Genomic DNA, 15,172 nt, shown 5'->3' on the forward strand with positions numbered 1-15,172 from the left:
AGTGAATTGAACTGGGCATGGTGGTACACATCTTTAATCTCAGCATTCAGGAGGCAGAGGCAGGTGTATCTCTGTAAATTCAAAGCCAGCCCTGTTCTACATAGCAAGGACAACCAAAGCTACATAGAGAGGTCTTACTTAAACAAAAAACAAAAAAACTGATTTAGGTTCTGTTTCCCCAGGACGTTGCCTTTCATTGGGTTATGAAGTAATTATCTCCTGCTGTCTCAGTCCTCTAAGAGAGGGCAGGTGCACAAACTTAGATCCAGTTTTAAGTCTTTGAACAGTGTGCTTATAAGGATGGAGAGGGCCAAGCTAACATTTTGTAGGAAATAGCTCTCTTACCTTTCAGGATGTAGTAAGTTTGAATATTATTTCATTGGTTTCACTGTGTTGTAAGCTGCTGGACCTTACTATATTACCTGGAGACGAAATAGCCACAGGACTTTTGCCTCTGTTTTCAGGTTCGACGTGGTGGCATTGGTGCTCAGTGTGGGCTGGTATTTGCCTACAACTCACCTTCTGATAAGTTTCATGCAGAAGAACACTTCAAACGGTTTGAAAAATATGACAAGTGGAAGCTCCAAGAACTGAGGCAGTTCGTAAAAAGCAGGTACGGAGCAGCGAAAGACTGTGACCAAATAAGAGTGTATCTATTCTCTTGCTGGGTAAGGTACTGCATGCCTTTAGCCCCAGTGTTTGGGAGTCAAAAGGAAGTGGACCTTTGTGAGTTTGAGGCTAGCCTGGTCTAAGTAGTGAGCTCTAGGCTAGCCATCATTACATAGTAAGACCCTGTCTTTAAAAAAAAAAGAAGAAGTATTCTTATTGTCAAGTCATGCTTATAGAAAAAGTGCTAATAATCCACCACAGAGGCCAGACGTCTTTCTCACTTTCTAGAAGCACGTGTAACAAGGAGTGTTAGTTTGTGTATAACTTTTTACTTGGCCCTTTCTGTGGCAAGGGTCACAGGTCTTCAGAATGGCTGGGAAGTGATGCGTGCTGCAGTTGGCGCAGCCTGGGTCTCACCTGGCCCTGAACTCTTCTTCTCTGGCCACTCAAGCTTTTTTTTTTTAAAGCTGTTTTAATTTTTTTTTGGATTTATTTATTAAGTGTGTATGACTGCTTTGTGGTATATATGTACATGTACCATCATGTGTGTGTCTGGTGCTTATGAAGATCAGAAGAATGCATTAGATGCCCTAGAATTGGAGCCCTGAACGATTGTGAACCACCATGTGGGTGCTGGGAACCAAACCTGAGTCTTCTGGAAAAAAACGTGCTGTGTCTTCTCTCCAGTCCCACTGTTCAAACTTTCATTGAAAATATTTATTAAAGCTGGGTGCACGCCCTTGATCCCAGCACTTGGGAGGCAGAGGTAGGCAGATCACTGTGAGTTCAAGGCCAGCCTGGCTACAAAGTTAGTCCAGGACAGCCAAGGCTACACAGAGAAACCCTGTCTCCAAAAAAAGAAAGAAAGAAAAGAAAAGAAAAGAAAATATTTATTAAGCATTTATTATGTGCCAGGCCAGATATATTGAAGATCCTGCAGTGGAAAAAGTACCAAAGGGGTCACTGTAGTGACTAGACAGTGTCAGTTGTTTGAAGAGTGCACTGCCCAAGACCTCTGAGAACAGAGAGCAGGCCTCAGTTGATGGGAAGCCCTGAGCCAGTGAGCACTGAGAATTTCTAAAGAGTGAGTTAGACACTAAGTAACTGCTTGAAGAAGTAGCTTGTACAGGGAGAAGAGTAGGCACCAGGGCCTAGAGGTGGAGTGTGGCACAGAGAAGGAGCTGGTGGTTGTATGGCTGAGCTGCACTGTCGTGCGGGTGCAAGGGACAGAGCTGGAGAGCTGAGAGGCCAGGTCAGTAGAAATGTCTTTGTTTCAGGTTTTAGTTTATCTTGAAAGCACATGTCAGGGAGCAGGCAGGGCAAGCAGACAGAGGGTAGAGGTCGAAGGAAGTAAGATGTGTTCTGGAAGAACTGCTGAGGCTTGTGCTGCAAGCAGAGAGGAAGGGCTGGGAGGAAGCATGCTGCCCAGGAAGCTGGAGGTAAGAGTGGCCCAGACCAGCACAGCAGCCTTTGTAGCAGCAGCAGTGGAGCAAGGTAGCCTGATGCAGTGGGCCCTGGGGATGACTGAATAGAGAGCACAGAGAAAAGGAGACTGGGCTGCACCAAGTGTGTTGTGTGGGGCTTGGGCAGGTGGAAAACTTGGTCGTGCCCTTTTCTGCAATTGAAAATGTGTCAGGGTGTCATTCCCACCCCTCTCCCCTGCTTCCTGAGACTGGATCAGGCAGGAGGGGCAGGGATGGAGACCTTAGGTGGCATGTGAGTGCTTCTAGAAACAGACTTCTCCAGAGGCAGACTTCACAGAACAGCTCTTTTAATCAGGGGGAGCAAAGGCTATTTAAAGCTTTGGGGGTTGAGTAGAGGCTTTTGGGGTGAGGGTTTATCATTGACTTGGAATGCCTTATTTGCATAAGGAGGAATTCCAGTCACTTGCTGGACATGACCTTATAAATTATAAAGAGAGAAGAGGTGTAGCCTGTAACCTGCATGGCAAGCTCCATGACCACCGCAGAGGTGGCACAGGTAGTGGCCTGAGAGGCTGCATGTAGGCCCAGGGCCCTCACTCCTACCACTCTTGAGATGAGTGAGATCCAGGGTTGGGTTGGACATGTTCCAGCCAGGTCCTTCTGGTTCCATGGTACCTTCCATCCACACCAGGTTAAAAACAGCTTTGTGGGAAGACAGTGAGCTCAGTGTTAGTCCTCTTAGGAAGACACTGAGATGTCTTAAAGCCAGTAGGACAAACAAGTCAGCAGCTTAGAAGAGACTCTTGTCTTGTAGGGATAGACACAACACTATTTGAGATGGTCACTAGAAATATGGGATCCAGGTATGGTGACTCATACTTGCCATCCATCCATTCAGGAAGCCGAGATAGGATTGCTGAGAGTTCAAGGCCAGCCTAGGCTACAGACTGAGACCCTGTCTCAAACAAACAAACTAAATGAAAATGTAGAAATAGAAGAGATGGTTCTGAAGGACTGTGGGTCACCTTTTGAGCAGCATTAGTTATTTGATATTAGGAAACTCAGACAGAGAATAGGGGGCAAGCCAGGCTATACCCTCAGGAACCAGGAAATGGATGTGGCGTCAGTCATGAGGTAGACTTAGCTTACAGGAGACATAGCCACAGTCAGTGTTGCCCTCCTTATTGCTGCTAGGAAGTTAAAACTTGTGGACAGAGCCTTGGACTTGTATCTCTGCTATTGTATTTGCCAGTCTTGAACAGTCTTGCCAGTATTCAACAGTCTTGAAATATGGCCCAGTACATGCTACTTAGGCACAGACGTGCATACAAATCATCAGGGGATCCTGTGAAAATACAGGTCTGATTCAGTAGTTATGGGAAGGACTTAAGCCTTCCTTTCCTTCCTTCCTTCCTTTCTTCCTTCCTTCTTTCCTTCCTTCCTTCCTTTTTCCCTCTTCCTTTCTTTTCCTCCTCTTCCTTCATTTTTTTGTTTTTGTTTCTTTGTTTGTTTTTGTTGTTGTTGTTGATGCTGGAACTCACTGTTATAGCCAGACTGGCCTCGAACTTGTAGCAGTCTTCCTGCCTCATCTTCCTGTGTGCTGGGCTTACAGGTGTTTAGCACCATACCCAGCATGATTTCTTCTTTAATAAGGGCTACAGGTACCACCTAATTTTAAGTACCTATGTTCTTATCCTTGGGATATTAAAATAGGTCTTTTCCTCTAAATTTTTTATCAAACAAGGTCTTTCACATCTTATACAGGACAGATTTTTTTTAACCTAAATGCAAGCTTATTTATTAATCCCTTAATGATTTGATCTGGTTCTAGCCTGAGTTATTCTTCAATATAGGCCAACTTAGTTGGCCTACATATGTAATCAACCTCTCTCCAGTTGGAAATAAAAATTTCTTGCCTGTTTTGTTGTTGTGTCCTTCTGGCACTGTGCTGCCAGGCTGGAACCTGCCTGGCAAACATGTGGTTTAGTGAGTGACTTGCTTCTACAGTCCCTGACTCGGCCAGCTTTCTATATTACACACTAGATCGAGTAGACTTTCTGCCTAGCATCGTGGCAGGAGGATAGGAAGATTGAGAGCTCAAGGCCAGTCTGGACTGCATAGACGAGGAAGGAACCAGTTCTCACATATGCTAGGCAAATGCTATGCTACTCAACTACGTCCATAGCCCTCAAAGAATACATTTAAAATTCCTCAAACATGTATTATGGATGAGACTCATTAACATTTGCAGCTTAGCAAATTCTACCTGTTCTGTTGTGGACAATTGTATCACAAAAGATTTCTACTGAGAAAGATCTATGTGAGGAAGAGGACAAAATTTGTCCTTTGTTCCAGAACCTATTCTGAATTTTCTTCACTTTTGCCTGTAGTTATCTGTGGCTGCTTGTCATGCTTGCACAGAACACTCCTCTGCTGTTAGTGTGAGAGTTGAGTCATAGGCCAAGAAGTATGAGGTTTTAAGAATGACACTTGATGCCAGGTGTGGTGTGGCCTTTAATCTCGGCATTTGGATGCTGAGGCAGGCAAATGTCTATTAGTTCAAGGCCAACCTGGTCTACATAGTAAGTTCCAGGGTATTGAAGGCTGCATATTGAGACTGTCTCAAACAGACAAATAAGAATGGTTCTTGAAAGGCCTCCTCTTCCTTAGTTCCTCAATTGCTGAAGAGGGAGCAGCATTTACACATCCAGCTTTTAAAGAGCAGCATGATATAATGCCTTAGGCCTAAGGATGGGCTGCTTCCTTTGGAGGACATGCTAAGGTTTTCCTGTTTGAGAGGATCTGAAACATCTACCCATCAGCTGTTTGTAGGTTACTCAAACCCCAGGCTAATTACACACAATTTAGTCAGACCCGGGGAAAGGAAGCTACTCCTGCCTCTTCCTTGTTGCTTATCAGAAGTGCTCATCCTGGTGCATCAGTCCTGCATCTCACTGGACATGCCTGGCTTAAATGTCGTTTGGATGAGGCCTTACTTGTCAGGCTCTGCAGAATCTTAGAGGCAGGAAAATGTTTATGATTACACTTATATTCACAGGATTGGCTGCTCATCTGATGACCTTGGAGAAGATGATCCTATTGGCTGGTTTGAGCTGGAAGAAGAGTGGGATGAAGCAGATGTCAAGTTGCAGCAGTGCAGAGTTGCCAAAGTAAGCCGCAGCCAGTTTGCCTTCACTCATTTATATGCTCTCCCCTCTGTGAACATTGCTCACTGCACCAGCCCTGAGCCAACACTGGGACCTTAGAGGGGGTGGGAGAGACAGATGTGGCGTGGCTGTGACAAAAGGAGATCTAACCCAGCCTGGGGTTCACCAGAGATGACTTCATTTGAAAGAGAAGGGAAATCATGCCAAGAGCTAGAAGTGGATTACACCACAACCTTTAGCTTGGCTGAGATGGGTCAGAAAGGCTATTACAGTGAGTGAGTATTACATAGGCATAAATGCCAGAGGAATGTGTCTGTTCCCATGGTTCCGAGAGTGGTACCTGCCTGGCCATGTAATTTATTTTTCTCAATTTAAGAATAAATCTTAGGCCAGGCGTGGTGGCGCATGCCTTTAATCCCAGCACTCGGGAGGCAGAGGCGGGCGGATCTTTGTGAGTTTGAGGCCAGCCTGGTCTACAAAGTGAGTCCAGGACAGCCCAGGCTAACACAGAGAGACCCTGTCTCGAAAAACCAAAAGAAAAAAAAAAAAGAAGAATAAATCTTGCCAGGCGTGGTGGCATATGCCTTTAATCCCAGCACTCGGGAGGCAGAGGCAGGTGGATTGCTGTGAGTTCGAGGCCAGCCTGGTCTACAAAGCGAGTCCAGGATAGCCAAGGCTACAGAGAAACCCTGTCTCGAAAAAATAAATAAATAAATAAATAAATCTTACAGTAAGTAAGAGAATTCAGAACTTTCTTCAGAGTTCACACATAGTATGTGCTCAATGTATATCTGTACAGTTGAATGATAGACTCAGAACAGCCTTTCTTACCAGTTAACATGGCTCAGGGGATAAAGACACTTGCTGTCAAGCCTGAGACCAGAGTTTGATCTCTGGGCCAACATAGTGGACGGAGAGAACTGACTCTTTCAGTTTGTCCTCTAACCTCTGCAAGCAGTCTGTGAGATGCCTGAACATAAAATAAATAAATAAAATGTGAAACTGGAAATAAGTCAGCAAAGCCTTTATGCCAGGCACTTTCCTTTAAGAAGCAGTTTGCACCGAAGCTCAACTTTAGGAATGCGTTTGCTTTGTTTGCACAGACAAAACTATTATCTTTGCTTCCAGTGCACGAGCTGCATGTGTGGCTTGGAGAATCTGAAGTGATTCCTTAGGGCGTTGACTGTTTGTTTTTGTTTTTTTTTTATCAGATATCTAGGTTTTTTTTGTTGTTGTTTTTTGTTTTGTTCTCAAAATGACTGTGCCAAAAAGCAAACCTGCTTCTCACTCCTACTAGGCTTCTACCTCTCAGAAGACCATTGCTCTTAGTGTGATCCTTACAAAACACGTCTTACTCAGGGTTCTTATTTTTATTTTTTCTACTGGCTAAAGATACTGAACTTATTTTGTGTCCCCAGTATTGGGCATGGTGATACTTTATAAAATGCTTACTAAAACCAAGAGCGACTTTCCTAAAAAGGGCTTTCAGTCATTTTTCACTGCACTTGGGGACTCTGAGTCCTTCTCTTGGGTCTCTTTTGTCTTTTCTAGTACTTGATGGTGAAGTTCCTGTGCACTCGCCAGGAGTCAGCAGAACGCTTGGGCGTGCAAGGCTTGAGCATCAGTGGGTACCTCCGGCCTGCAAGGGCAGAAGCGGAGCAAAGCATCCTCTGTGCCCACTGCAGAAAGGACACAGAGACTATCTATGGGGCCACCCTGCTCCTCAGGACCCTGCAGTTTATCCAGCAGCTTGCCCATGACCTGGTAGGGTTTCTTCCATTATTACACAACACTCCTCTAGGAGAAATGACTACATGTTAAGGGAAGTAGGCAACCTTTAGAACCTGGCCCCTCTGAAGCATGCCAGTATTAGTGAACACAGCAGGTAGCCTACCGCGTGATAACACGGAGAGCCTGGGGAGAGCGGACTCTGTGGCACCAGTCTTTGGAATGTGATGTGGCATGTGGCTGTTGTTTTGAGGTCCCCTGCAGTAGACCAGCAGCACATGATACTATCCTCACTTGTGCTTGCCCAGGGGCAACAAACAAAGCAGCATCACCAGATTTGCTCGTAAAGTCTTAGAATTACTTCTCATGTCTAAGAGGTGGGTTTCATTTACTAAATGAACTAAACTCTCAGGGTTCGCATTTGAAGTATTGGGAGATTTGATGCTGATTTTACAACTCCTAGTAAATCACAGTTATCAATTCACTCAGTCTTACCACCATCGCTGTGGAGTGCTTGGCTTATTTCAGGGGAGCCCTCTTGGGTTTTTATAGCAGTGTCCACCCTGAGCTTTCTTTTTCTTCAGTGCACAAGAGCCAGTTCACATATGGCACTGTTAGCTAAGAACTCTTATCACAGCAGAAAAGAGAGAGAAGCCTAGGAGTAGTAGCTAGGTTACAACAGAAGTGCAACCCACATGCAGGGAACTTAGGACAGTCCTGAGCATGATTATCATGGAAAGCTTGGCTTATGTTTATGGGGTCAGAGAGAGCTTGCGTAGCCATGTGTTAGTATTACATTTATCTGTGTACACACACACACACACACACACACACACACACACACACACACACACACACTTCTGAGTTGTATGGGAGTTTCACTCAGGTAAGTCATCCCACTTCTTTTTTATTTTAATTAATTAATTTATTTAGTTACTTTACATCCCAACTGGAGCCTCCTTCCTCCTCTCCTCCTGGTCCCACCCTCCCTCCCTCTCATCTCACTTAGCCATAACAAGTAAATGAGAAATTTATCTAAATATATTTTTTAATTTTACTTTTTTCTGGTCTTTATCATTTTTTAGGTACAGCAGAAAGAAAGTGGCTTAAAATATAAGTCTTTGCTGGACTTCACAGGTCTTGATTTGCAGATCTTCTGGAATTTTTACAGTAAATTAAAGCAAAAGTAGGTCAGAATTTGTTATAAAATAACAGTCATAAACAAAACTGAAATGGATGTTTTTTTCCTTCTAAATTTTTCCTTATATGTATTCTTCTGATTTAAAAGTTTTGATTGTTGAAAATGGCACCTTAAATTTCTATAAAATGTTTAAAAAACATTTTCTCAAACATTTCCTTTTTGTCCTTATATCAGGCATTATGGTGATACAGATTGAACATCTCTAATCCAAAAATTGGACATTTTTTTTGCACTCCACAAGTGGGAAATTTCACATCTCATTTCATATCATGAATCATTGTCAAAATGCAGCTGAGCTAAAAGTACTGTATGGCCTCAAGTAGTAACCCAGTGACATGGTGCTTATTTAGCACACACAAGGTCCTGGCTCAGTTCCTAGCACTGAAAAAAAAAATATACAAAACAAATGAATTTCATACTTAAAAATTATTCATTTATTTGTACACATGTGTGAGTTTATGCTCATGTGGGGGGTGGATACATGGGCCTATGTGTGTGGAGGCCAGAAGAGGGCATCAGGTGTCACATTTGCTTAGCTAGGCTGGAAGCCAGTAAGCTCCAGAAATCCTCCTGTCTCTGGTCCGTTCCTCCACTCCCCAGACCCCCCACACCACCTTGGAGCTTGGTAACTGCATTTACAAAGATGACTTGCTTGTTACAAGGGAGCTGGGATCTGAGTGCCAGTTCTTAGGACTGTGGAGTAAGCCACATCTCCAGCCCTATGACATGTCATGTTTAAACTTGGGTCCTGACTCTAAAAGATGCCCCTCTCCTCTCTTCTCCCCTCCTTTCCCCTCCCCTCCCCTCTCCTTTTCTGATGCATGCATGCATGCACATACATTCCAAAATCAGGAAAAAAATCCCAAGTTTGAAGCTCTTCTGCTCTGATCCCAGCTTTTTAGATGAAGGGCATGATTTGTTTCCTCATTTTACAGGTGAAGAAACAAAATCAGAACTGTGCTTCCTTCCCCAGGGGCGATAGACAGGGTCTCTATTTCCAGTGAGCAGAGGGTCTGTTTCCAGGTGTGTTACAGGTGGTAGTGTTCCTTGTGTTCCTCCCAGATTCTTCTGGCTTAGTGCTCCTTTACTGAGCCTGGTAACTTGAGGGAAGTCCTTTGTAGACAGCTATACGGCTTTGGAGGGTGAAGGGAACCTGTCCTTCTGCTCTCTGATGTTCTTTGTCCTCTGTAGCCCAAGGGAAGAATGCATCTGGGCACAGACCCTTCTGCTGCAGCTTCTGCAGAGCTGCTTCTCAGTGCTGCAAGGTGATCCACCAGCTGCCTCTGAGGAGGAGAAGCCTGCAGCACAGCGCCCTGAGGGAATACAGGCTGCCAAGGAGCTCTACACACACCTATGTGATGGTAGGGGCTGGGATGTGCCTTGAGTGGGACTTTGTACTAGTGGCCATAATCCACTAGTTGTTATAGAAGTGAAACGGGTCAAGAGATCATGTAAGCCAGGGATTTGCACTGTAGGACATTAGCCTGCCTGCCTCCCTCCCTCCCTTCCATTTTTTTTTTCTTATTTCCTCAAGTATCCCAACTAGTCTCTAGCATATTAAGCAGTTGAGAATGATCTTCCTGTTTCTACCTCCTGGGTACTGGAAATATAGGCAAGCACTACAATACTCCCTTTTTTGTTTTTGCTTTTTTATTATTTATTTACTTCTCTTCCCTCCTCTCCTCCCAGTCCCTCCCTCTTTCCTTACTGCACCATCTACCCAACTTTCCTTTCTCCTTAAAAAAGGGGAGGCCACCGACGGATATCATCCAGTCTTGACATATCAAGTTGCAGTAAGACTAGGTGCATCTTCTACTGAGGCTAGAAAAGGCATCCCAGCTGGGGGAAAGGGACCAAAAATCAAGCAGTGTTGTCAGAGACAACCCCTGTTCCTACTTTAGGAGTCCCACATGAAGACCAAGCTGTATATCTGTTACATAGGTGTAGGGGGTCTAGGTCTGTCCCATACATGTTCTCTGGTTGATGGTTCAGTCTTTGTGAGCCCCTTTGGGCCCAGGTTAATTGAATCTGTAGGTTTTCTTGTGGTGTCCTTGACCCCTCTGGCTCCTACAATCCTTCCTCTGCCTCTTCCACAGGATTTCCCAAGCTCTGCTTAAATGTTTGGCTGTGGGTCTCTGCATCTGTTTCCATCAGTTGCTGGGTGATGACAGTTCTCTGATGGCAGTTATGATAGGCTCCTGTCTGCAAATATACCAGAATATTATCAGGGGTGGGCTCTCTCTCATGGCATGGGTCTCAAGCTAGGCTGGTCATTGGTTGGCCCTTCCCTCAAATTGTCTTTTACCCCTACACATCTGTAGGCAGGAAAGATTGTGGATATAAGGTTTTGTAGCTGGGTTGGTGTCCCAGTGCCTCTTGCCTGGCTATAGAAGATGGCCAATTCAGGCTCCATATTCCCCATTGCCAGGAGTCTTAGCTTAGGTCACCCTCATAGGTTCCTGGGAATTTCCATTGTCCTAGTTTTCTAACTCATCCCAGAGACTCCCCCCTCCAATCCAGTTGTCTCTCAGTGCTCTACCCTTCGTCCTCTCTCCACCTCATCTCTCCTGTTCCCATCTCCTCCCTCTCACTAGTCCCCCCCCCCCCATTTCTAATCTATTTCCTGTTCTCAATTAGATTCAAGCGTTGCCCCTTGGGTCCTCCTTGTTGCTTAGCTTCTTTGGGTCTGTGGATTGTAGCCTGGTTATCCTGTGCCTTACAACTAATATCCACTTATTAATGAGTACATGCTATGTCTTTCTGGGTCTGGGTCACCTCACTCAGGATGATCTTGTTAGCAATACTCAGTTTTATATGATCCTGGGCCTCAAACCCAGAGCTTCACAAATGTTAGGCGAGCACTTTGCCAACTGATTTATATCCCTAATACAACATTTTGTTTGATGCCTTTTGAGTTACTGTTTTGAGTGAGGGTTTATTCTGTTACAGCCTCCTTCTTGCTAGTTTCAGAATCAGTTCTATTATATTGATGGTAATTACTATCACACTGTTCAATCTTAACTTCATTCAAGACACTGGGACGAGAGTGGGAAACTATAGTAACAATTGAGGAGGAAGCACATGCTACATATGAGAGTGCTTTGAAGGCTTTGCCACATGTGTCTCAGAACAGAGGGAAAAAAGATATAAAAACTGTCCATATAGCCTTTGCTTTAGTCATGTGTAAACAAAAACTAACCTATACAAAGAAATAGTTTGCCCTGATGCAAAGTGCAACATGGAGAGTAGTGGATTTGTGACCTGGGTAGTTAGTGAACGGTGTGGTAGCGCTGATCCATTGTTCTTTCTCATTAGTGGTAGATAGAGCTGATGGAGATTCCATGCCCATGGAGATCCTAAAACAAGAAGTGAGAAACACCCTTCTCAATGGGGCTGCCATCTTCTTTCCTGATCGGCAGACCCGGCGGAACCAGCTCTTCACCATGATGGTAATTATGTACCAAAAGTGTGATTCCATGACTGAGTTAATCTTTATCTTCTCTAAACACACGGCAGTGTTTTCTGATGCGTTCGCTATCTGCAGAGCTTTGTGTGAGATTTTGAAGGACATGTACTGTGCTGTTTGGGTTTCACAGTTATCCTCTTCCTTAGTCACAGTGTAGTTTCCACCCTCATGTGTTGCCTACAACCAAAGTCTTTCCCTTCCCAAATTATGAGAGAAATGGAAAGAGATAATACTGTGAATCCTCATCACCTAATTTTGACAATGGCACACTCAAGCTAATCTTTTTTGGTCTGTCACTCATCTTCAGCTCACCTGCCCACCTATAGTGTCATTTTGAAGTAAAGCCCTGACCTATTTTATTCATAATTAGCTCAATATTTGACTGAAGAATATATAACCATTTTGAATCCTCAGTTGCTTCCTCTTACCCTCCTCAGGCCCTTCTCCATGTTACTCAGATTCAGTACTAGGGTAAAAGGTGCTTTTTGTAGTTACTAAGCACTGTGCTGCCAAGTAGAACATTTTATACCAAAGACTCTGGCATTCATTTGCTGGAAATATCCATCAGGTAGCTGAATGAGTGACTTGTTAGCATGTGTCCCACATGCAACATAGAAGACATATGGCCACTTGAATGGTGTTAGTGTCTCTTATTAAAGCAGCCTTACCTCTCTCTGTTCATCCCTTCAGAGGGGGATTGGATTTTTTTTTTTCACTTCACACCATGCTGAATTAAACAACACTGCTAATTTTTATGTTGCTAAACAGTTCTCTCTTCAGGTAACTGTTTTCATTGTGACCATCGCCTTCTCAACTGTTCTGTGCGAAGCAGAGGCCTAGATCTTAAATCCTCTAGGATTTCCCTCAGTGCCTTATATAGAGCTAGGTGTTCAGGGGCTGGTGACCCTAGTCAGCTAGACACACAAACATATCACTGTTAAGTCATAACATTTGCTTTCTTGTTCATTCCCAATGTCACACATGAATATCAACATTATAATACAAGCTTCCAAATTTTAAAAGTCCCATGGTCTTTTAAAAAGTCAATCTCTTGCCAGGCGTGGTGGTGTACACCTTTAATCCCAGCACTCCAGAGGCAGAGGCAGGCGGATCTCTGTGAGTTCAAGGCCAGCCTGGTCTGCAAAGTGAGTTCAGGATAGCCAGGACTGTTATACAGAGAAATTCTGTCTCAAAAAACAAAACAAAACAAATCAGTCTCTTTAAAATATTTAGTCTCTTAAATTCTAGAGTCTTGGTAAAATTTCAAAATCTCTTTAAAAGTTCAAAGCCAACTATGGGCTCCTGTAAAATCAAAAAATAAGTTACTTTATTATTTCAAGAGAGAAGAATCAGGACACAGTCAAAATCAAATCAGAGCAAAACCAAACTCCACCTGAATAAATAACTAAATGTCCAGTACTGTATTTACTCACAGTCTTCTGGTCCTCTCCAGCGTGCTTGGGTCACCTCCCTGGCTCTACCCTCTTCAGCACACACAGCTTGTCTTGTAGGCTCGAGCCGGGTCCACTCCACACCTGTTGCTGTTCTTGGTGATCAACCTATGGTACTGCCATCTCCAAAACGCTGGGGTCTCTTGCTGAAACTGGGCTGTATTTTTCACTAATAGCCTCTCCTGGGCTCTCTTCGTGGTGCAAAGCCTCAGCTTCTCTCCATGATCTCTTTGGTTCTGGCCTTCAGCAGCTGCTAAGGCTGCACCCTCACCAGTCGCCTCCCTGACCTCTCACAGTGCCAAGCCTCAGGCTTTTTTCATGACTCCTTCATGCCTTCAAAACCAGTACCACTGGGGTGATTCTTATATCCAAGTTCAGATGCTTTTTGGAGGTACAACCTTGGCTTCCTCTGGAACACGGCTTCTGAGTGCTGATTTTAGGAAACACTTCCCAGAAGATTTTACCCTAGTGATGCTGATCTTTCTAATGACTGCTAAGTTCTCAGCTCTGGCTGACCAGCATCAATTGTCCCAGTAAAGCAAAGGGTTCACATCAGTGGGTTAACTACAGCTGACCCTTCAGCCTGAGTGACCAGGGCCACAGGTTCTCAACTCAAGATAGCAAATGGTCCTGACAGAGCCTTTAAGTGACTCTCAGTCTTCCCTCTGTGATGTCACAAGCCAGGACCCATCTTCTGCATTTCTCTCAACACTCTTATCTTCCAAGCTCCCACAGAACAGCTCACCAAGCTTTGAACACTCAATGACTTTTCTAACCCAAAGTTACAAAGTCCTTCTACAACCCTCCCAAAACCAACATGGCCAGGTCTGTCACAGCAGTACCCCCACAATCCTGGGACCAATTTCTGTCTTAGGGTTTGTATTGTTCTGATAAAAAAAAAACCATGACCAAAGCAACTTGGGGAGAAAAGGGTTTACTTAGCTTACACTTCCACATCACTGTTCATCTTAAAGGAAGTCAGGACAAGAATTCAAACAGGGTAGGGACGTAGAGGCAGAAGCTGGTGCAGAGGTCATAGAGGAGTGCTGCCTCCTGGCTCTGTTGGACGTCATGAGATGATGCAGTGGGTGGTGGCATTCTGTGGTATTCTGTGCTGCTCTAAGGTCTCAAGAATGTTATGGAGTTGATTTTCTAAATGTACAGTTTCTGGTTTCCTAGAAGAATGTCACTGAGCATGAGCACAAGCAGTCTCTGCAACTCACTTTCCGTTCACTCTGCACATATTTTAGGTAAGTTTACTTATCTTTATTTATCAAATACTTTGAATCCTTGGGAAATTATAATAATTATTATTATCATTATTATTTTAGCTATTTCTTACTTCTCATTACTTTTACAATTGTGCTTTCTCTGCTGATGTAAAAAGCTCCGTTTCTGAAGTGTCTCCAGGTATAAGAGTGACTAGAATAGTAGTGATGAACCTCAGGCCCCAGTGATTATAAAGTCAGCTGGGGTTGGGCCCACTGTGAATCCCTTTGCAAGTACTTCAGTTTCTAAGAATGTCTCAAAGGCAAAAAACCATAATTACAAGTCTTATTTTAAATCTTCAGATGCAACTAATTAAAAACTGACTGCAATCCATTATAGTGGTACATGCCTGTAGTCCCAGCATTCAAGCAATGGAGGCAGAATAATCTTTGGGAATTTAAGGCCAACCTGGCCTACATACATAGTGAGTTAGAGTTCTGCCTAGGCTGCATAGAAAAACCCTATCTCAAAAACAACAACAACAAAAAACAAACAAACAAAAAACAAGGGCTTACCTTGCAAGAAGACTTGAGTTTAATTCTAGAACCCACAGTTTTTTTAAAAGGCAGAATTGGTGGTGTGACATGTAATCTCAGTGCTGGGGAGGCAGAGAAAGGTGGATTCTTAGGGCTTGCTGGCCAGCGAGCCTACTTTGCAAGTCTCTGGCCAATGCCAAGTTCCTCTGGCATTGCCTGAGGAACAACACACAAGGTTATCTTTTGGCCTCCATATACATGTACGTACACACACACACACACACACACACACACACACACACACACACACACCTGCAAAAGTACAGAATAATAGTTTGCAGAAAGATAATCAGGAGCCAGGAGGACTTGGAGATGTGTTAT

At 44.0% G+C, this 15,172-nt stretch overlaps 1 protein-coding gene across 3 annotated transcripts in view; it reads left to right on the top strand.

The window, feature by feature from the left end:
- ZZEF1 (zinc finger ZZ-type and EF-hand domain containing 1) overlaps positions 1–15,172 on the top strand; it is a 124,141-nt gene that overhangs the window by 38,627 nt on the left and 70,342 nt on the right. For 2 of the 3 annotated variants that reach the window (XM_084751296.1, XM_084751295.1), the window contains exons 11-17: positions 465–613; positions 5,092–5,203; positions 6,752–6,964; positions 8,014–8,114; positions 9,321–9,490; positions 11,445–11,578; positions 14,226–14,296. In XM_084751296.1, coding sequence (XP_084607422.1) covers positions 465–613; positions 5,092–5,203; positions 6,752–6,964; positions 8,014–8,114; positions 9,321–9,490; positions 11,445–11,578; positions 14,226–14,296 — 950 coding nt within the window. The remainder of the gene's footprint in view (positions 1–464; positions 614–5,091; positions 5,204–6,751; positions 6,965–8,013; positions 8,115–9,320; positions 9,491–11,444; positions 11,579–14,225; positions 14,297–15,172) is intronic. The other variant, XM_084751297.1, reaches the window with a different exon arrangement.

The sequence above is a fragment of the Acomys minous genome, assembly GCF_964271855.1.
Source record: "Acomys minous genome assembly, chromosome: 12".
NCBI lineage: Eukaryota > Metazoa > Chordata > Mammalia > Rodentia > Muridae > Acomys > Acomys minous.